The sequence below is a fragment of the Bos indicus x Bos taurus genome, chromosome 10, assembly GCF_003369695.1.
Source record: "Bos indicus x Bos taurus breed Angus x Brahman F1 hybrid chromosome 10, Bos_hybrid_MaternalHap_v2.0, whole genome shotgun sequence".
Classification (NCBI taxonomy): Eukaryota; Metazoa; Chordata; class Mammalia; order Artiodactyla; family Bovidae; genus Bos; species Bos indicus x Bos taurus.
In genome coordinates this window covers 48,845,375-48,861,619 of record NC_040085.1, presented here as the reverse complement: position 1 = coordinate 48,861,619, position 16,245 = coordinate 48,845,375, and the positions used below count along the sequence as shown (strand labels likewise).

Here is a 16,245-nt window from a genome sequence, read left to right as displayed (position 1 = left end):
ATCCTCTGTCATCCCCTTCTCCTCCTGCCCTCAATCTTTCCTACCATCAGGGTCTTTTCAAATGAGTCAGCTCATCGCATGAGGTGGCCAAAGCATTGGAGTTTCAGCTTCAGCATCGGTCCTTCCAATGAACACCCAGGACTAATCTCCTTTAGGATGGACTGGTTGGATCTCCTTGCAGTCCAAGGGACTCTCAGGAGTCTTCTCCAACACCACAGTTCAAAAGCATCAATTCTTCCGTGCTCAACTTTCGTTATAGTCCAACTCTCACGTCCATACATGACTACTGGAAAAACCATAGCCTTGACTAGATGGACCTTTGTTGGCAAAGCAATGTCTCTGCTTTTTTATATGCTGTCTAGGTTGGTCATATCTTTCCTTCCAAGGAGTAAGCATCTTTTAATTTCATGGCTGCAATCACCATCTGCAACAATTTTGGAGCCCAGAAAAATAGTCAGCCATTGTTTCCACATCTATTTGCCATGAAATGATGGGACCAGATGCCATGATTTCATTTTCTGAATGTTTGAGCTTTAGGCCAACTTTTTCACTCTCCTCTTTCACTTTCATCAAGAGGCTCTTTAGTTCCTCTTCACTTTCTGCCATAAGGGTGGTGTCATCTACATAGCTGAGGTTATTGATATTTCTCCCTGACAATATTGATTCCAGCTTGTGCTTCATCCAGCCCAGCGTTTCTCATGATGTACTCTGCATATAAGTTAAATAAGCAGGGTGACAATATACAGCCTTGACGTACTCCTTTTTCTATTTGGAACCAGTCCGTTGTTCCATGTCCAGTTCTAACTGTTGCTTTCTGACCTGCATATAGGTTTTTCAAGAGGCAGGTCAGGTGGTCTGGTATTCCCATTTCTTTCAGAATTTCCCACAGTTTATTGTGATCCACTGCTGCTGCTACTGCTGCTAAGTCACTTCAGTCGTGTCCGACTCTGTGTGACCCCATAGATGGCAGCCCACCAGGCTCCACCATCCCTGGGATTCTCCAGGCAAGCACACTGGAGTGGGTTGCCATTTCCTTCTCCAATGCATGAAAGTGAAGTCGCTTAGTCGTTTCTGACTCTTAGCAACCCCATGGACTGCAGCCTACCAGGTTCCTCTGTCCATGGGATTTTCCAGGCAAGAGTACTGGAGTGGGGTGCCATTGCCTTCTCCGATTGTGATCCATGCAGGATCACAATATGATCAAAGGTTTTGGCATAGTCAATAAAGCAGAAACAGATGTTTTTCTGGAACTCTCTTGCTTTTTCCATGATCCAGTTTAGAAAAACAATGCTTGAGTGTGCATAATATCCAAGCACATATATATAGAGAGATTAAAGCAAATGTGGATAAATGCTAACATATGTGGAACCTGGATAACAAGTATATAACAGTTTTTTATATTATTTTTGTACTTTTTAAGTCTGAAGTTATTTCAAAATAATAGCTAAAAATTTCTTTAGATTCTCTTCAGAAAATCCCATAGGATCAAGTCAAGTGGCCCCCTTGAAAATCTATCAGTCGTGGCTTTCCCTCTTTAACTTTCTTGTTCTCCCTATCTCACCCTGCTGACTTTGGAGTCAAAATAATGGATTTGTGATGAGACTGCAGAACCACCACCTGCTGTTACCTGAAAGGCCCTGATGAGGCACTGGTGAGAAGGCCACTGACATGGATGTCCTTTATGAGCTGAGACTGACAGAAGATGCTGCAACAGGACTCCCAAGTTAGAAATAAAAGAATTTCCAAGTGGCAAAGGTCTGATGGCAAGTCATAACTGCTAAAATGGGAAACCAGGCTGGAATGCACCCAGGGTGTCTTGACTTGATAGCATACAGGGATATATGCCAATAGCTTAAAAGATCACCATATTCTGAAGGAATAGATGGGTGTTATTGTTTTGGGGAGAGAAAGGGGTGTTTCTTGACTCACATATTTTTAAAAGAAAATTAAGAACAGGGAACAGAAGGCTGTTGGTTTTCACACTGGGAATCAAGATCTTTTACCAGTTTCCTGATTTAAGTCATTGCATAAATTTAGACCTAACGATTAAAAGAAGCTGTGTTTACCTGAGGAAGGACTCAATGCCAGAAGAATCTACCATAAACTTTCCTCTGCTCCTACTGAGAGACCCAAGGCCTTTAACCAGGACAAAATTCACATCTTGTTGACTGCATGATCTGAGGCTGGTACAAGGAAGCTCTAAATGCGACCTTAGTCCCTCAGTTTAGAGTGCAGGGTCATTGGGGGTGGGATAAATGCAGGTTTAGCCCAAATTTGTTTTAGAGGAACCCTTTGTCATTCCTCCCCAAATTCAGGTCCATGGATAGGATATATATAAATATATATATATATGTATACACACATATTCACACACATATATATACACACTCAGTAGCCGGCAGGGACCTCACATTGATCTTACAGGAAGAGCTGTGCCTTAGTCTATTCAGACTGCTATTAATAAATTCCACTAAATAAGTGGTTTAAACAACAGGTATTTTTTTCTCACAGTTTTGAAGGTTGAGGTGTACAAGATCAAGGGGCTGGCAGAGGTAGATTCAGTGTATGATGAAGCCTCTTTTCCTGGTTTGCAGACAGTCACCTTCTTGCTATATCCTTACATGGGTGAGAGAGAGCGCATGTCTCTGATATCTTTTCTTTAAGGGCACTAATCCTATTGATGCTTTTAAACATAGGTGGCTCTGATGGTAAAGAATTTGCCTGTAGTGCATAAGACCCGGGTTGGGAAGATCCCCTGAAGAAGCAAAGGGCCAACCACTCCAGTACTTCTGCCTGAAGAATTCTGTGGACAGAGGAGTCTGATGGCTATAGTCCATGGGGTCACAAAGAGTTGGACAGGACTGAGCAACTAACACTACTATTAATCCCACTGATAAGGGCTCCACTCTCAGGACCTAATTACCTCCCAAACGCCCCACCTCCAAATACCCTCACAAGGGGATCAGGGCTTCCCCTCCTATGAATGGGGGGATGCATTCAGTCCATACTACATCATTATTGTATAAAGAACCAACTGAAAGCCTCTCAATCTGCTTTCCCTGACTATGACAGCAAATTGGAGGCAATTCGTGCCAACAATTGCAGACATTAATGCCACCTTCAAATATATGAAGGATATAGGCGTGGGGCATCTCCACATTGCCATTCAAGTCACTTCTTTGGGCCTTGCAAAGACTAAACAAACGTTTTAGAGATGGACGGTGATGCTGGTCACACAACAATGTGAATATACTTAATGCCACTGAAATGTGCTTTAAAATCATAAAAATAATAAATTTTATGTTATATATATTCTATACCACACACATATACTAGATAGATTATGGAAGAAAACAATGGACTACCCCAACTGCAGCTGCTACTCTGGAAGCAATGGGGTTTTTTTCCTCCTCTCTGACAGTGTTTTTTTTTTTTTTAATTTTATGTGGCTACATGAGTATTCACTGCTAGGCACAGGTTTACTCTAGCTGCAATAAGCAGGGTCTTCTCATTGCAGTGGCCTCTCATTGCAGAGCACAGCCTCCAGTAGTTGCAGCATGTGGGCTCAGTAGTTGTGGCACATAGGCTTTAGTTGTCCCGTAGCACGTGTAATCTTTCCAGACCAGGGATCAAACCCATCTCCCCTGCATCAGCAGGTGGATTCTTAACCACTGGATCACCAGGGAAGTCCTCTCTGACAGTTTTATTGAGATATAATCTCACATAATAAAGTTGTAAAGTGTGCAATTCAGTGGTTTTTAATACATTCACAAACCTGTCACTGAACACCACTATCTAGTTCCAAAACATTTTCATTATACTAAAAAGTAACGCTATATCCATTAGCAGTCACTCCCTGTACCTTCTTCCCCTTAATCACTGGGAAATATTTAATACTAATTCACTTTGTTTCTATGCATTTACCTATCTTGGACATGTCATATAAATAGAATCATACAATATGTGGCCTTTTGTGATCCTCAACAAAGTAATATTCCATTGCGTGGATATACCATAATATATTTATGTGTTCACTGGCTGAGACATTTGGATTATTTCCACTTTGGGGCTATTATAATAATGATGCTTCGAGTATTCATTTACAGATGTTTATGCAGACATGTTTTCACTACTCTGGGATGTATGTCTAAAAGCAGAATTGCTGGGTCATATGGTAACACTGTATGTTCTTCTTTTTGAGGAACTTCCAAACTTTCACAACTGCCAAACTTGTTTTATATCCTCACCAGCAATATTCGAAGGTTTCAACTTCTTCACATTCCCATCAACACTTACTACTTCCTCCCTCTTTGACTGCAGTCATCCTAGTGTATGTGAAGTGGCATCTTCCTATAGCTTTGATTTGAATGGCTACTTAGCAGCAGCAGCAGTACCTTTACTGGAAAAAAAAAAAAAATCGACTCATTCTCTGACAGTTGGTATGTGACTACCAAACAGACAGGTGCATCCTTCTCAAAATGACCAAAAATGGTTCAACTTCACGTAAAGTTAAATAGGATTATCATTCCTTGGGCAACAAGATGATATATTAGTGCCCATGGTTATGTGACATGCTCTAAATCAGCAGAATATAAAGAGACATCTGTGGCAACTGAGCAGAAGCTTACAATTTCATGCTTCCTCCTGGCCTCTCTCTCTCTTAATCCTATTACTTACACTGATCTCAACATAGATAGCTTATATTAAGTTATAATGAATTTATTTAAAGAAAAAAAATGAGTTGATTTACAGTATTTTGTACAATGTGATTACATTTAAGCTCTCACTGAAAATATAAAATTAAATCAGTTCTTAGCAATTTCCAAAAAACCCCTTAACTATATGAATAGCTTCATAAGAAATTAACTCTTCCATGATCGCGATTATTAATGTCAATTTGCCTAGTGAGTTAAGTAAACAGACTGTGTCATGTTTGCCACCCTATGTGACACCATCTACCTTCTCAAAAACCTCTATTTAATTTGAGCCATCCTGATTCTCAATTTACACCTCCATTCGGCCTGGGATGAGAAAGCCAGGAATTGAAAGAGTGCTGAAGTATATTAAAGTAGGCTAATTGTAGGCTAATTGAGGTGCATTCTGCATGAGGTAGTTGACTTGGTTAACTTCATTTACAAACATAACTGTAAACACAATTCCAGCTAGTTTATATACTCTAGACTGCCAATGTATAGGCCGCATTCCCAGAAAAATAAGCCTCAACGAGGAAATAAAATATTCCTTAACACATTCATTTTTGCTTAAAAGGAAACATACTCATAGATCCTGGTGAAAAGACATAGAATGGCAAAAAGTAAAAGTAAACATTAAAATTGACAGTGCTACTTTTAAAGCTAATTTAAAATCACTATCAATAATGTATTTACATTTAAAGTATAATTGATAACTTTTTACTATTTATAGGGAATAACTTTTTACTAATTATTAATACTCAATGCATAATTTCAATGGAATTTTAAGCAATTACAGTTCAACTCCATGTAGTATCAACTATTCTTCTCTTCTGAGTCTTGTACCAATTTCATCTTTTCTTTTAACTCCTTCTGATCTCTGTAATACTGTTCAAATACTGGTTGATAAATATATATTCCTCCAGCAATTCCAAGGAGGCTAGCAAAAAGCAGTTGTGGAAAAGTCAATCTTCCAAACATTTTTTCATCAAACACTTCACAGCGCAAGGATGGTTCTAAAAAAACAAACTCCACATCCAGGAACTCTCTTCAGGTCTGTATACAAAGAAAATGGGAAGCAAAGCAGAAACTCAGTACTATATCCTTTATAAAGCCTTCATGCCACAACTTTGCTCCTGCATAAACAGTATTTTTCTCATAATATGTAAATATGCTTTTTGATGTAACTAAAATAGGAATATAGACACAAAGGGAATATGAGAAATGAGGGTTAGAGGATGGTGTAAGATAAAGCTAAATGCTATTATAGAATGTTTTCAGAGGTTTTAAACTGATACTTTATTAAATGGCAGAAGTGTTAAAAAATAGAGGAACATACTTTTTATGCCTTTAAAGGTATACAAAAAAAAGGTATACTATTAAAAGAAACAGCCGTCCACGAAAGTTAAATGTGATTGCCAATCTCATCTAAAGGGGAGAGATTTGTTACTTTTCATTATTAGCTCTTTACTATTTCATGACAATATGTGTGATTAAAAACAATTTTTACAAACTAAAAGATTTTCTAGTTTCCTCTGATGCTATAGTAGATACAAACTGGCATCACCTCTAAGTCATCTACTATCCATTTTTGACAAAAAATAAAATAGGGATTCCACTGGTTTTACTTTTAACAATTGAAGAGTTAAGATTCTAGAACTTCTCAGAAAGTTATATTCCTTGCAGTAGTCTATAGTCTGATAAGTTCTATGGTTCGGAGATACTAAGTACATATTTATAAACAGGTAAAACAGAGCGAATCATTTTTATGTTTTATTACAGCAATATTTCACAGCATCCTAAGCCAGTCTCCGGGGTCACAAAACTCAACAGTGGCGGAGTAAATAGTAGCTGCTTCTTGAAAGTGAAAGTGAAGTAACTCAGTCGTGACCGACTCTTTGAGACCCCCGTGGACTGTAGCCTACCAGGCTCCTCCGTCCATGGAATTTTCCAGTCAAGAGTACTGGAGTGGGTTGCCATTTCTAAAGTCGTAATTTACTATTTTTCTGGGGGAAAAAGTCTTTTTTTCTTCCTGGACTCTACACTTAACTAGATAAATGAGAACTTCACCAAGCAGGTTTTGGTTCGATGACTAAGTGTAAGAAAAGGAGACATTTGCAAGTCACCTCCTTGTAAAACAGACAATTAAACCGCAAGTAAATTCGGGAAGGTTCCCCTTCCGCAACTAGTTCGCTAAATGACCCTGACCAAGTCCTTTAACCTTTGTGGGTCTTCATTTTCCACATCTGTACATGAGGCTAAATTACCCTTATCCCGCCCACGTCGCTCAACAAATAGTCACTGTAAGATCACCCAAGGCATGCAACGTTACACCAACACTTCCGTTTGTAATTATCAGTACTATTATTACCACTCACACACCGTTCTGCTTCAGCTCCCCGCCGCCTCCTGCCTGCACCCGCAGAGGTGAGATCCAGTTCCTTTCAGCAGTTTCCGGACCCCAGCAGCAGAAACCACGAAACCAAAGGAAGGGAACAATCCCTCGAGAAAGAAATGTAGTAGGGAAAGCGTGGACCAGTCCACGGCGAAGACGTAGACGCGCTGCCGAACCAGCAATAGTGGGCCGCGGGGACCACCGTTGGAAGTGGGCGGGACGAAGATGCCTTTTTCCCGGCTATCTTCGCGCTTTCCGGCACGGCAGCTTACAAAGGCCAAACTTAGTGGGCGGAAGAGCAACGAGCGCCGCTCCAGCCATCCATTGCTGGGGACGCTGGCTGCTGGCGGTCCCCAGTGGACCTCAAAGCTGATGCAGAATGGAGCGAGACGACGGCGGAGGCGGCGGCCTCTTTTTCCGCGGTCTCCAGAACCGCTCTCATGAGAAGACGAAGCTGCGAACGAGAAAGTCCACCTTGTATCTCAGCCCGCAGAAGAGCACCGGGCGCTGTGGGGGTGAGTGAGGGGGTGTGGACGCCGAGCTGGGTGGTGATGGCGGGAAATCGGCGACCCTGAACGAGGGCTCCATCTACTGGGAGGCCGGGAGTTGGGGGGGCGTGATGCGCCAAGAAATTGCGTTGCGCTGGAGATGGGATTCTAGATCCCCGTCTCTTGCAGGGCACTGTATTCTGCATTGTTTTGTGCCAGCTTTCCGCAGCCATGTGAAGTGAATAAGCATGATGTGGCCATCCCAAGTCAGCGAGGGAGTGGCCACCCTGACCCAGTGTTCCCAAAGTTTCGTATCGACGGAGGGCTGATTCCTGGAGTGGAACCAGGTCTGACCCCCCGCCACATTGCTTTTTCCTGCTGGCCCCTCCGCCTTTTCTTTGGTCTCGACCCCAGCAAGTGGGATTCTGATCTGTCGGAGTGGGTTTGTAGATAGGTTCCTCATTCATTCATTATATATTGCGTGCCTTGTATGTGCCGAAGGCTGTTATTTAAGGGCCAGTTCTGAGTACAGTTTTTTCTGCCTAAGGCCACAAAGAGGAGAAAAGGAGAGAACAAGGTTTTCGGACAGCAGATACAGTCCAGTAGGGAGGTTTGTTTCTGAAAGATTAAAGTTCACAAGGGGCACTACGTGGTGTTGAATGCACCAGTGAGAACATTTAAAATGTATTCCTGCATTCTTTGACCTAAATCACAGCAGGATCCTCTATGACTCACCTCCTAGTGTAATGGAAATAAAAACAAAAATAAACCAGTGGGCCCTAATTAAACTTAAAAGCTTTTGCACTACTAAGAAAACTATAAGCAAGGTGAAAAGACAACACTCAGAATGGGAGAAGATAACAAATTAAACTGACAAAGAATCTTCAAAATATATAAGTAGCCCATGCAGCTCAATACCAGAAAAACAAACAACCCAATCAAAAAGTGGACAGAAGACATGAACATACATTTCTCCAAAGACGACATACAGATGGCTAAGAAACACATGAAAAGATGCAGAACATTGCTCATTAGAGAAATGCAAATCAAAACCACAATGAGGTATCATCTCACACCAGTCAGAATGGCCATCATCAAAAAGTTTACAAACAATAAATGCTGGAGAGGGTGTGAAGAAAAGGGAACCTTCTTACACTGTTGGTGGGAATGCAAACTGATACCACCAATGGAGAACAGTATGGAGACTCCTTAAAAAACTAGGGATAAAACTACCATACAACCCAGAAATCTCACTACTGGGCATATACTCTGAGGAAACCAGAATTGAAAAATACACGTTGTCTTGAATTGAAAAAGTACCCCAATGTTCATTGCTGCACTATTTACAATAGCTATTACATGGAAGCAACCTAGTTGTCCATTGGAAAATAGTACACATACACAATGGAATATTACTCAGCTCTAAAAAGGAATGCATTTGAGTCAGTTCTAATGAGGTGTATGAGCCTAGACCCTGTCAGAGTGAAGTATGAAAGACAAATGTCATATATTAGTTCATGTGTATGTTGACAACTGAACGATGGAATCTAGAAAGATGGTGCCAGTGTGCAGGGAAGCATAGGCACAGACATAAAGAACAGACATTTTGGACCCAGAGAAGGAGAGGGTGGGATGATTTGCGCCAGTAGCATTGAAACATGTATGTTACCTATGTAAAATAATAGCCAATGGAGTCTGAGTATGACATGGGGCACTCAAAGGCAGCGCTCTGTGACAACCTGGAGGGATGGGGTGGGGGTGGGGAGTTAGGGAGGGAGGGAGGGGACACATGTTATACCTGTGGCCAGTTCATGTTGATGCATGGCAAAACCATCACAATATTTTAATTACCCTCCAATTTTAAAAAAGGAAATGTTCCTGAAGAGTAAGGAATGAAAGTGCAGGAACCCAGAATGATAGTAAAAGACTCACAGTGGATCAGAGGCAGGCTGCAAACTCAAGTTGCCAGGAGACAGAAGAGGCAAGGCTAAATACAAGTAAGAAGTCAAAGGACCCTATATTTCAGTACCAGCCAGTTGTTTGCCAGCTGAGCTCTATGTTGCCAGATCTTAAGGAGTTTTGATATGCTACAATACAGATGTTAACATAAAATCTGATTTTTAAGTGTTGGCAACTAAATTCACATTTAAAAAATCTGTAGTGTGTAAGATGTCCATTTGTGGTTAAGAGGACTGGAGTCAACATACAGACCTGGTTTTCAATCCTGTTTTACAACCTTTCTAACTTGGGAGAAGGCAGTTTAACTTCTGAGCCTCAGTTTTCTCCTATAAAATAGGGCTAATGCTACCTTCCCCCTAGCAATGAGGACTAAATGACATAGTGCATGTAAAGGAATGAATTCAGTGCCTAGCATACAAAAGCATCAATAAGGACTATTTAAAGTGTACAAAGGACCATTTTATATGCCAGCATATGCACATATACAAAATGTTGCTTCCGAAGTTAGTAATTTGTTAGCTGGTTTCTTTCATTATATACACATGTATTAGCTTAAGGCCTTAGTTAACCCAATCTCTTTCAAAATGTATCTTAATATTTGATTTGTTAAATGAAAGGAGTGGTAATCCCCCATTGATAAGGCTATGGCGCTTTGCCTAACCTCCCACACAGGTCTGCTTTTGAGTAGTGTGGAGGGGCTGGAATTCACTACTGCACTTTAACAGAGCCTGAGCAAGGGGCCCATCAGAGCAGATTTTTGTTCTCCAAGTGGAAGTTGCCTGACTCTTGTGCTACAATTACCTGTTTGTTCATTTTTTTCAGATCTTGGTGAAAACATTTATCTGGTCTTGTTTATCATAGCATTACGAATATGTAACTGCTTTTTAGTCCAGACAAGTTTTGTTCCAGATGAATACTGGCAGTCTCTTGAAGTTGCACATCGTATGGTTTTCAAATATCCTTTGTAGTTTTCTATTCCTGGACTAGAAATGTGTATTCATCTCAGAAACTGTGTCAGCTCTGACATGTTTTCAATCAATTTTCCATATCTTCTCCGAGTAATTTTAACCTATAAAAGTGTGCCATTATTTTAGGCTAATATTTCTTCTGTACTTTCTTTGGTGTTAATGTACTAAGCCTTTGGTATATATTCCCACAGTGCTCAGTAATGTGGAGGATATAGATGAAGTAAAAAACATTCCTGCTTTGAAGAAATTGTTTAGTTAGCCAACTACATTTTTATTTCCAATACCCTGTATAAAATACTATGTTTTTATTTAAGCTTCTTTGCTGAAAAATAAGTTTTATATGTAGAAATGAAAAGAGGTTCTGTTTCAATGCTACTTAACATTAGTCCTTAATATTACTAATTATGGTTATTTGACCTGGGAATGGACAGAAAGATTGAGGGGTTATACTTACCCCTTAATCTTTGCAAGCATTTACAAGATTCTGCATCTTTTGGGGAAAGACAGTGTTCATTTGCTGGTAAGTTTAAATAAAAGTAATCAAAATAGTCATTAACAGATTTCATCCTTTTTTTAAGGTTAATGTATATTAATATTAAATGTTAATGATTATTATTTATGCAAGTTTGTTTTTAAAATACTGTTGCTGAACTCTGTATCTGGGAAGCCCAGGGTTCAAAGACACACGGTGATGTGTAAGCGTTCAATATGTGCTAAAAACGTTAAGCATTAGTGTTCTGCTGTGAGAAATTCTATTAAGATATACAGATGTTCAGAATGACTATATATTATTTGTACTTTAAAAGTAAATTTCCTTCATAAAAGAATCACTTAAGAAAGTGATATATCTTATTTTTTTAACTTGTAAACATAAAGCCATGTTATGTGAGCCTATGAAAACTAAATACATATAAACCTACTCAGGATTTAGTGCTGAAATTAAAAATTAGGCAAATTAACTTGACAAAAATATATTGATATGTACAGTCATTGTGGTGTGTAGTAATTAACCATCAAGAGTGAGCAGGGTTGTAATTCCAAGATAATGAATTTCTGGGGTCAGTGGCCAAGAAAAGATACAAAAGAAGAACTAACGTTGCAGAAGTTTTTCTAACCTCATTATCAACATCCTTTAAGCTATCATCAAGTTGGACTCAACAGTTTGGCCCTTTCCCATTTTCTGTTCGGGAAGTGGCCCAGAATTCTAAAGGCAGCCCAAATCCTGAAAGGTTTTTTGAAGCCTGGAAAGACACCGAGGTTGTGGAGTTTGGTTTAGTTCTCTTTTTTTTAAAGGCTGTATTGTACCCTCCCCTTTACAATGATACCTAATTACCCATTAGTGAAAAACAAAGACCATATTGGTGAAATTGATGCTTCATTTGAGAATATCACAGGGAAGGAAAATTGAGAGCAGTAGGAGTTGTTTCTCCCATTAACACATGTAGAAGTTAGGAACTGTGAATTGTTTTTTCATCTCTCACGACTACCCACTAGCTTCTAGATATGCAGGATATTCATATTTGCCTAGGCAAATGTATATACTATCCCAGAAAATAGGTTAGATTATGAATGAAGGAGTCTTCAAGATAGAACTTGAACAGAGAACCATTATGATTCTGTCAGTCATCATACTCTCATCTTGATTATTTTAAAATAGATTATATAATTTTGAAACCAGAAGGTTGTCAGAGAAGTGATGAAGAAAACAGACCAAAGTCACTGCATATTAAAAGCTAAAAGTAGATCCTATGTCTACTTATTCACAGTCCAGTGCTCTTTCCAGATAACTTCTCTCTAAACTTCATAAGGTATGTGGACAGAATTAAGGATGGCTTAGAGCTCTGCTGTTCAATACAGAAGCCACCACTCACATGTGGCTACTCAAGACTGGAAATGCTAGAAATGTGGCTAGTCCAAATTGAGATGTGCTCTTAGTGTAAAATCCATACCAAATGTCAAAGAACTAGAGCAAAAGAATATAAAATATTTCTGTAATTTTTACATTGATTAAATGTTGAAATATTTTAGATATAATGAGTTAAATAAAAGTATTGAGGTTCATTTTACCTGTTTTGACATTTTTCACTTTTTGACTACTATAAGATTTAAAATTCAGTATATGGCTCACATTGTATTTATACTGGAGAGCACTGGCTTGGAATATTGTGAGAAGAGGAATAAGAAGGGAGACCTGTTGCGGTGGGAGCAGTGTACCATAGTGGGGGTTTTGAACAGTCAGAAGATGGCACACAGACATCCAGCTCCTGGAGCTTCAGGAAAGGAAGGGTCAGGATCTTAAAGAACAGGAATATAGAATGGTAAGCTACCAACAAAGGCCTAATCTTCAGGGTTCACTCCTGTCACATTCCATCTTCTCTTTACTCCATCACACTAGTTTTTATTCTCCAGCAGCCATGTGTAACACTTTAATTCTTGTCAAGGCCTTATTATAACCTGGAAAATTATGATAAAGTCTGGAGAGACTGCTAACAACCAGAAATTTACAACTCCATTTATTTTCGTGTTCAGCTAAAATCTATCTACTTTTAAATTCAAGATTTTTACATAACACTTCAAAAAGTCCTATTTATCCAGGATAAACATCTCCAGTCTTAAAACCTCATAATCATCTTGTAATTTATTAATGTCTAATCTTAAAATGTGGGTCTTGAAACTGAACACAATAGTGAAAGCTAGGGCAAGTAGCTCAGAATATAGTGGCTCATTAAGTTCATAAATAACTATACTTATCTCAGTGCACAAGAATTCTTTTAGTGTTTTAGTGGCTACCTCAACACTCAGCTCATATCAAGTTTGTAGCGAAATTAACTTTTCACATGAAGTATTTGCAGACCTGGGAAGTGAGGAGGAGGCTGATAGATTCTTTTGCAGGGCAAACAGAAGGTGAGTACAGAGGTGCCTTTTACTGTATATTACGGGCACAGTTTAAGTGGAATTATGAAGTACAATGTACCGTTATGATTTAAACATATACTTACAGAGTACTGATAAAGGACATAAAGCTAAAGTGTTAGAAATCACTGACAATTGAAAGTAAAGCAGCTCTAATTATAACGTAAAATTAGTGAAGTTTGATGCAATAAAATACAGATTTCCATGTAAATTTTTAGAAACACATCTTCTGAACAAACTAAAATTAAGTTGTGATCTACCAGCAAGTGTTTAGTTTGTTAATGATAACTGTGACACATTTTAAAACTCAAAGATATTAACGTATGATATAGAATCATTAACTGTAATTGTTATAATACATTTACTTTCTTTTTATTCTTCTTTAATATCTGAAAACCATATTTCTATAATAATAGACTACAAAAAAAGAAGCAACTCACATTACTGATATTGCAGGATAGCAAAGCAATGTAGTTTAGTAGCTAAGAGCTTTGGAATCAGGCAGACGGGTTTGAACCCTGACCTCCACACTAACTAGCTCTGCAGTTTTGTGGATATCACTTAACCTCTCTGTCCCTGTTTTCTCATTTATAATCCTGTCTCATAGGATTGATAGAAGGACTGAATGAGCTGATATACATGAAGTACTTAGTATGATACTTAGCCCACAGTATTGTAAATGTTTCATTTAAAATTACCTACTGTTTTGCTAATGAAAACAACTAAATGTGCTTCTAAACTACAGCCTTCACACAATGAAATGGGCTGCTGGCTACTTAAAATTAATAGTATTGTAATACATATATTATAGAGAGAACGGGAAAGATAAAGCTATCTTTTGGTATTTCCATGAAAATTAATGCAGTTTTTTTTGTAGAAAAACAGGTATTTTTGCAGAAGAACAGAACAATGCATCTTTTTTTAAAACTAAGAATGGCTTTCAATCAATGTTGGATAAGCCTGTTGATTTCTTATGGTTTTAAAGTGTGAACTAACCAGATGTTTTTAATATCTTTTTTTTTAACTAATGAAGATTTGGATTCCTAGACTTGCCCAAGCACTTCTGTCTGCTATAGCAGACTTGAGGCTTTACTCATTAATGAAGCAACTAGAAAATCAGCAAGTAGCACGATGGGTGGTAAGTTTAAAACACGTTAGAAAATCTATTTCCTTCATTTCTGTGAGCGTGAAGCACGTGAACAGGGCAGTCAACATGACTGATTTTCCCAAGGCAGTTTCAGAAGATAACTTGTACAACTTTACAAAGGCACTTCCATAATTCAGAACAGTAAGATGCAAGTGGACATGCTGTCTCCTTCTGAATGAGCCCTACGTGGCAGAAACCATTGGTGCCCTGCAACCCTAGAGAGGCCGAAGCCTAGGACACAGCCTTGGGAAGCACCATGACTCAGCTCAGTCCTTGTCTCACTTGCCATAATATTCAGTAGGAACAGTTCTAAACTATTGCCTACCACATGGACTACCTCAGCTGTTTACAATCCTTTCACTATTCCTCCAACTACCTGCAACTCAGGCCTAAGAATTCTCTTCTCACTGATGCACTCTTTCACTTTTGGCTAGAATAATGGAAAAAGTACAGAAGATTGTCTTTTGTTATTTGACTTACTTCACAGTGAGGAGATTCTCAATCTCCCATTCAAATCCTGAATGATTTTCCCAGTTAAACTATCCTAAAAAGAGTTATCAATTAAGTAAGCTTATATAAGCCAACTTAGAAATATTACCTTTTTTATATTTCTGTTGGCAAATATATTTCAAATTCCAGATAACCAATTTACCAACACATTTCTGAAATACAATTTAGTGTTAATTTATTAACATTATTATTAATATGACATTTCTGCAGATAGTGTTGTTGATTTGCATTAAAGACAGATTACTTTAGCAATCGAGTCCTTCAAGGATTAAGTCGGTCTCTTTAATTTGTGCTTATATACACTGCCCAAGGCTGAACCTAAAACATCAGAGACATAATGCCTTTAAAATCCTTCCTCCAAAGTGGCAGTACTATGATCGTCTAGTTCAGGAAGAGCCTTTAACTTCACAAGAAGTTAATTGGGAACATGTTTTAAAGTCTGTATTGGAAGAGATAGGAAGCTGGTATGACATGTTTTAACATCCTTGAAGCAACTAAGAAGTTTCTTTTAAAGGCATTTGTTTTTCAGACTTAATGATGCTTCTGTTTGCATGTTCTACCTAAAAGTAGTTTATTAATTTAGTCAATTTCCAAATTAGAATTTAATGCTTTTTCCTGATAAGTCACTTTATGTGTGTGTGTGGTCTTCAATTTCCCATCAGGAAACAGGACATTCCAAACCAGGTCAATAAAAATATCAAGAAAATGTCAGTAATATACTACAATTTGAGTAATACCGATTATTAAATTCTAGCTATGAATTTCAGTCTTTAAACTCTGCCGTCAAGGAATCTGCATTTTTTTATATCTTTTATTAGTGTGAAGTGAGATTTAAATCAAATGAAATGTACCTGAAAGAATAAACTTAACTTTAACAAATATAGATCTGATTATCATAGACATGTGTTTGATATAACTTCTTAAAAACGTTTGGGCATGCCCATTTTTAACATTAGACTTGCTTGCTATTTTCCTTAGAAGATAATACTAAGCTTTTCCATTTCCTACTCCATATATATTTGCTTATAATTGTTCTTAGTTTTTTTGCCAGTTATGCTCTTGGTTCACGTGGTATTGCTGTACCAGAACTCTTACAAACACCATGGAAACTGTTCTCACTATAATTGCACTTTTCTACTATCCTTTGGAAGGTTCAAAGTCTATGAACAGGTGA

The 16,245-nt window shown here is 38.4% G+C and overlaps 2 protein-coding genes across 3 annotated transcripts in view; one reads left to right on the top strand and one right to left on the bottom strand.

Moving 5' to 3' along the window:
* Window positions 1–4,405: 4,405 nt before the first annotated feature.
* On the bottom strand, window positions 4,406–7,712 carry PIGBOS1 (PIGB opposite strand 1). 2 transcript variants are annotated; one of them, XM_027553953.1, is made up of 2 exons: window positions 7,074–7,712; window positions 4,406–5,747 (listed from the first exon to the last, which is right to left on the bottom strand). In XM_027553953.1, exon 2 carries the CDS (start codon window positions 5,670–5,672, stop codon window positions 5,508–5,510), a length of 165 nt encoding a protein of 54 aa, XP_027409754.1. In that variant the 5' UTR covers window positions 5,673–5,747; window positions 7,074–7,712; the 3' UTR covers window positions 4,406–5,507. The 2 variants fall into 2 exon arrangements, with proteins under 2 accessions (XP_027409754.1, XP_027409753.1); XM_027553952.1 differs by having other exon boundaries at window positions 7,070–7,302.
* Window positions 7,443–16,245, top strand: part of PIGB (phosphatidylinositol glycan anchor biosynthesis class B) — a 25,813-nt gene continuing 17,010 nt past the window's right edge. Inside the window, exons 1-5 of the mRNA XM_027553946.1 lie at window positions 7,443–7,601; window positions 10,356–10,488; window positions 10,904–11,021; window positions 14,448–14,552; window positions 16,111–16,241. Coding sequence (XP_027409747.1) covers window positions 7,466–7,601; window positions 10,356–10,488; window positions 10,904–11,021; window positions 14,448–14,552; window positions 16,111–16,241 — 623 coding nt within the window. The 5' untranslated portion in view covers window positions 7,443–7,465. The remainder of the gene's footprint in view (window positions 7,602–10,355; window positions 10,489–10,903; window positions 11,022–14,447; window positions 14,553–16,110; window positions 16,242–16,245) is intronic.

Excerpts from the sequence above, each read along its gene's own strand:
- PIGBOS1 (XM_027553953.1), bottom strand. The coding sequence starts at position 5,672 with ATGTTTGGAAGATTGACTTTTCCACAACTGCTTTTTGCTAGCCTCCTT.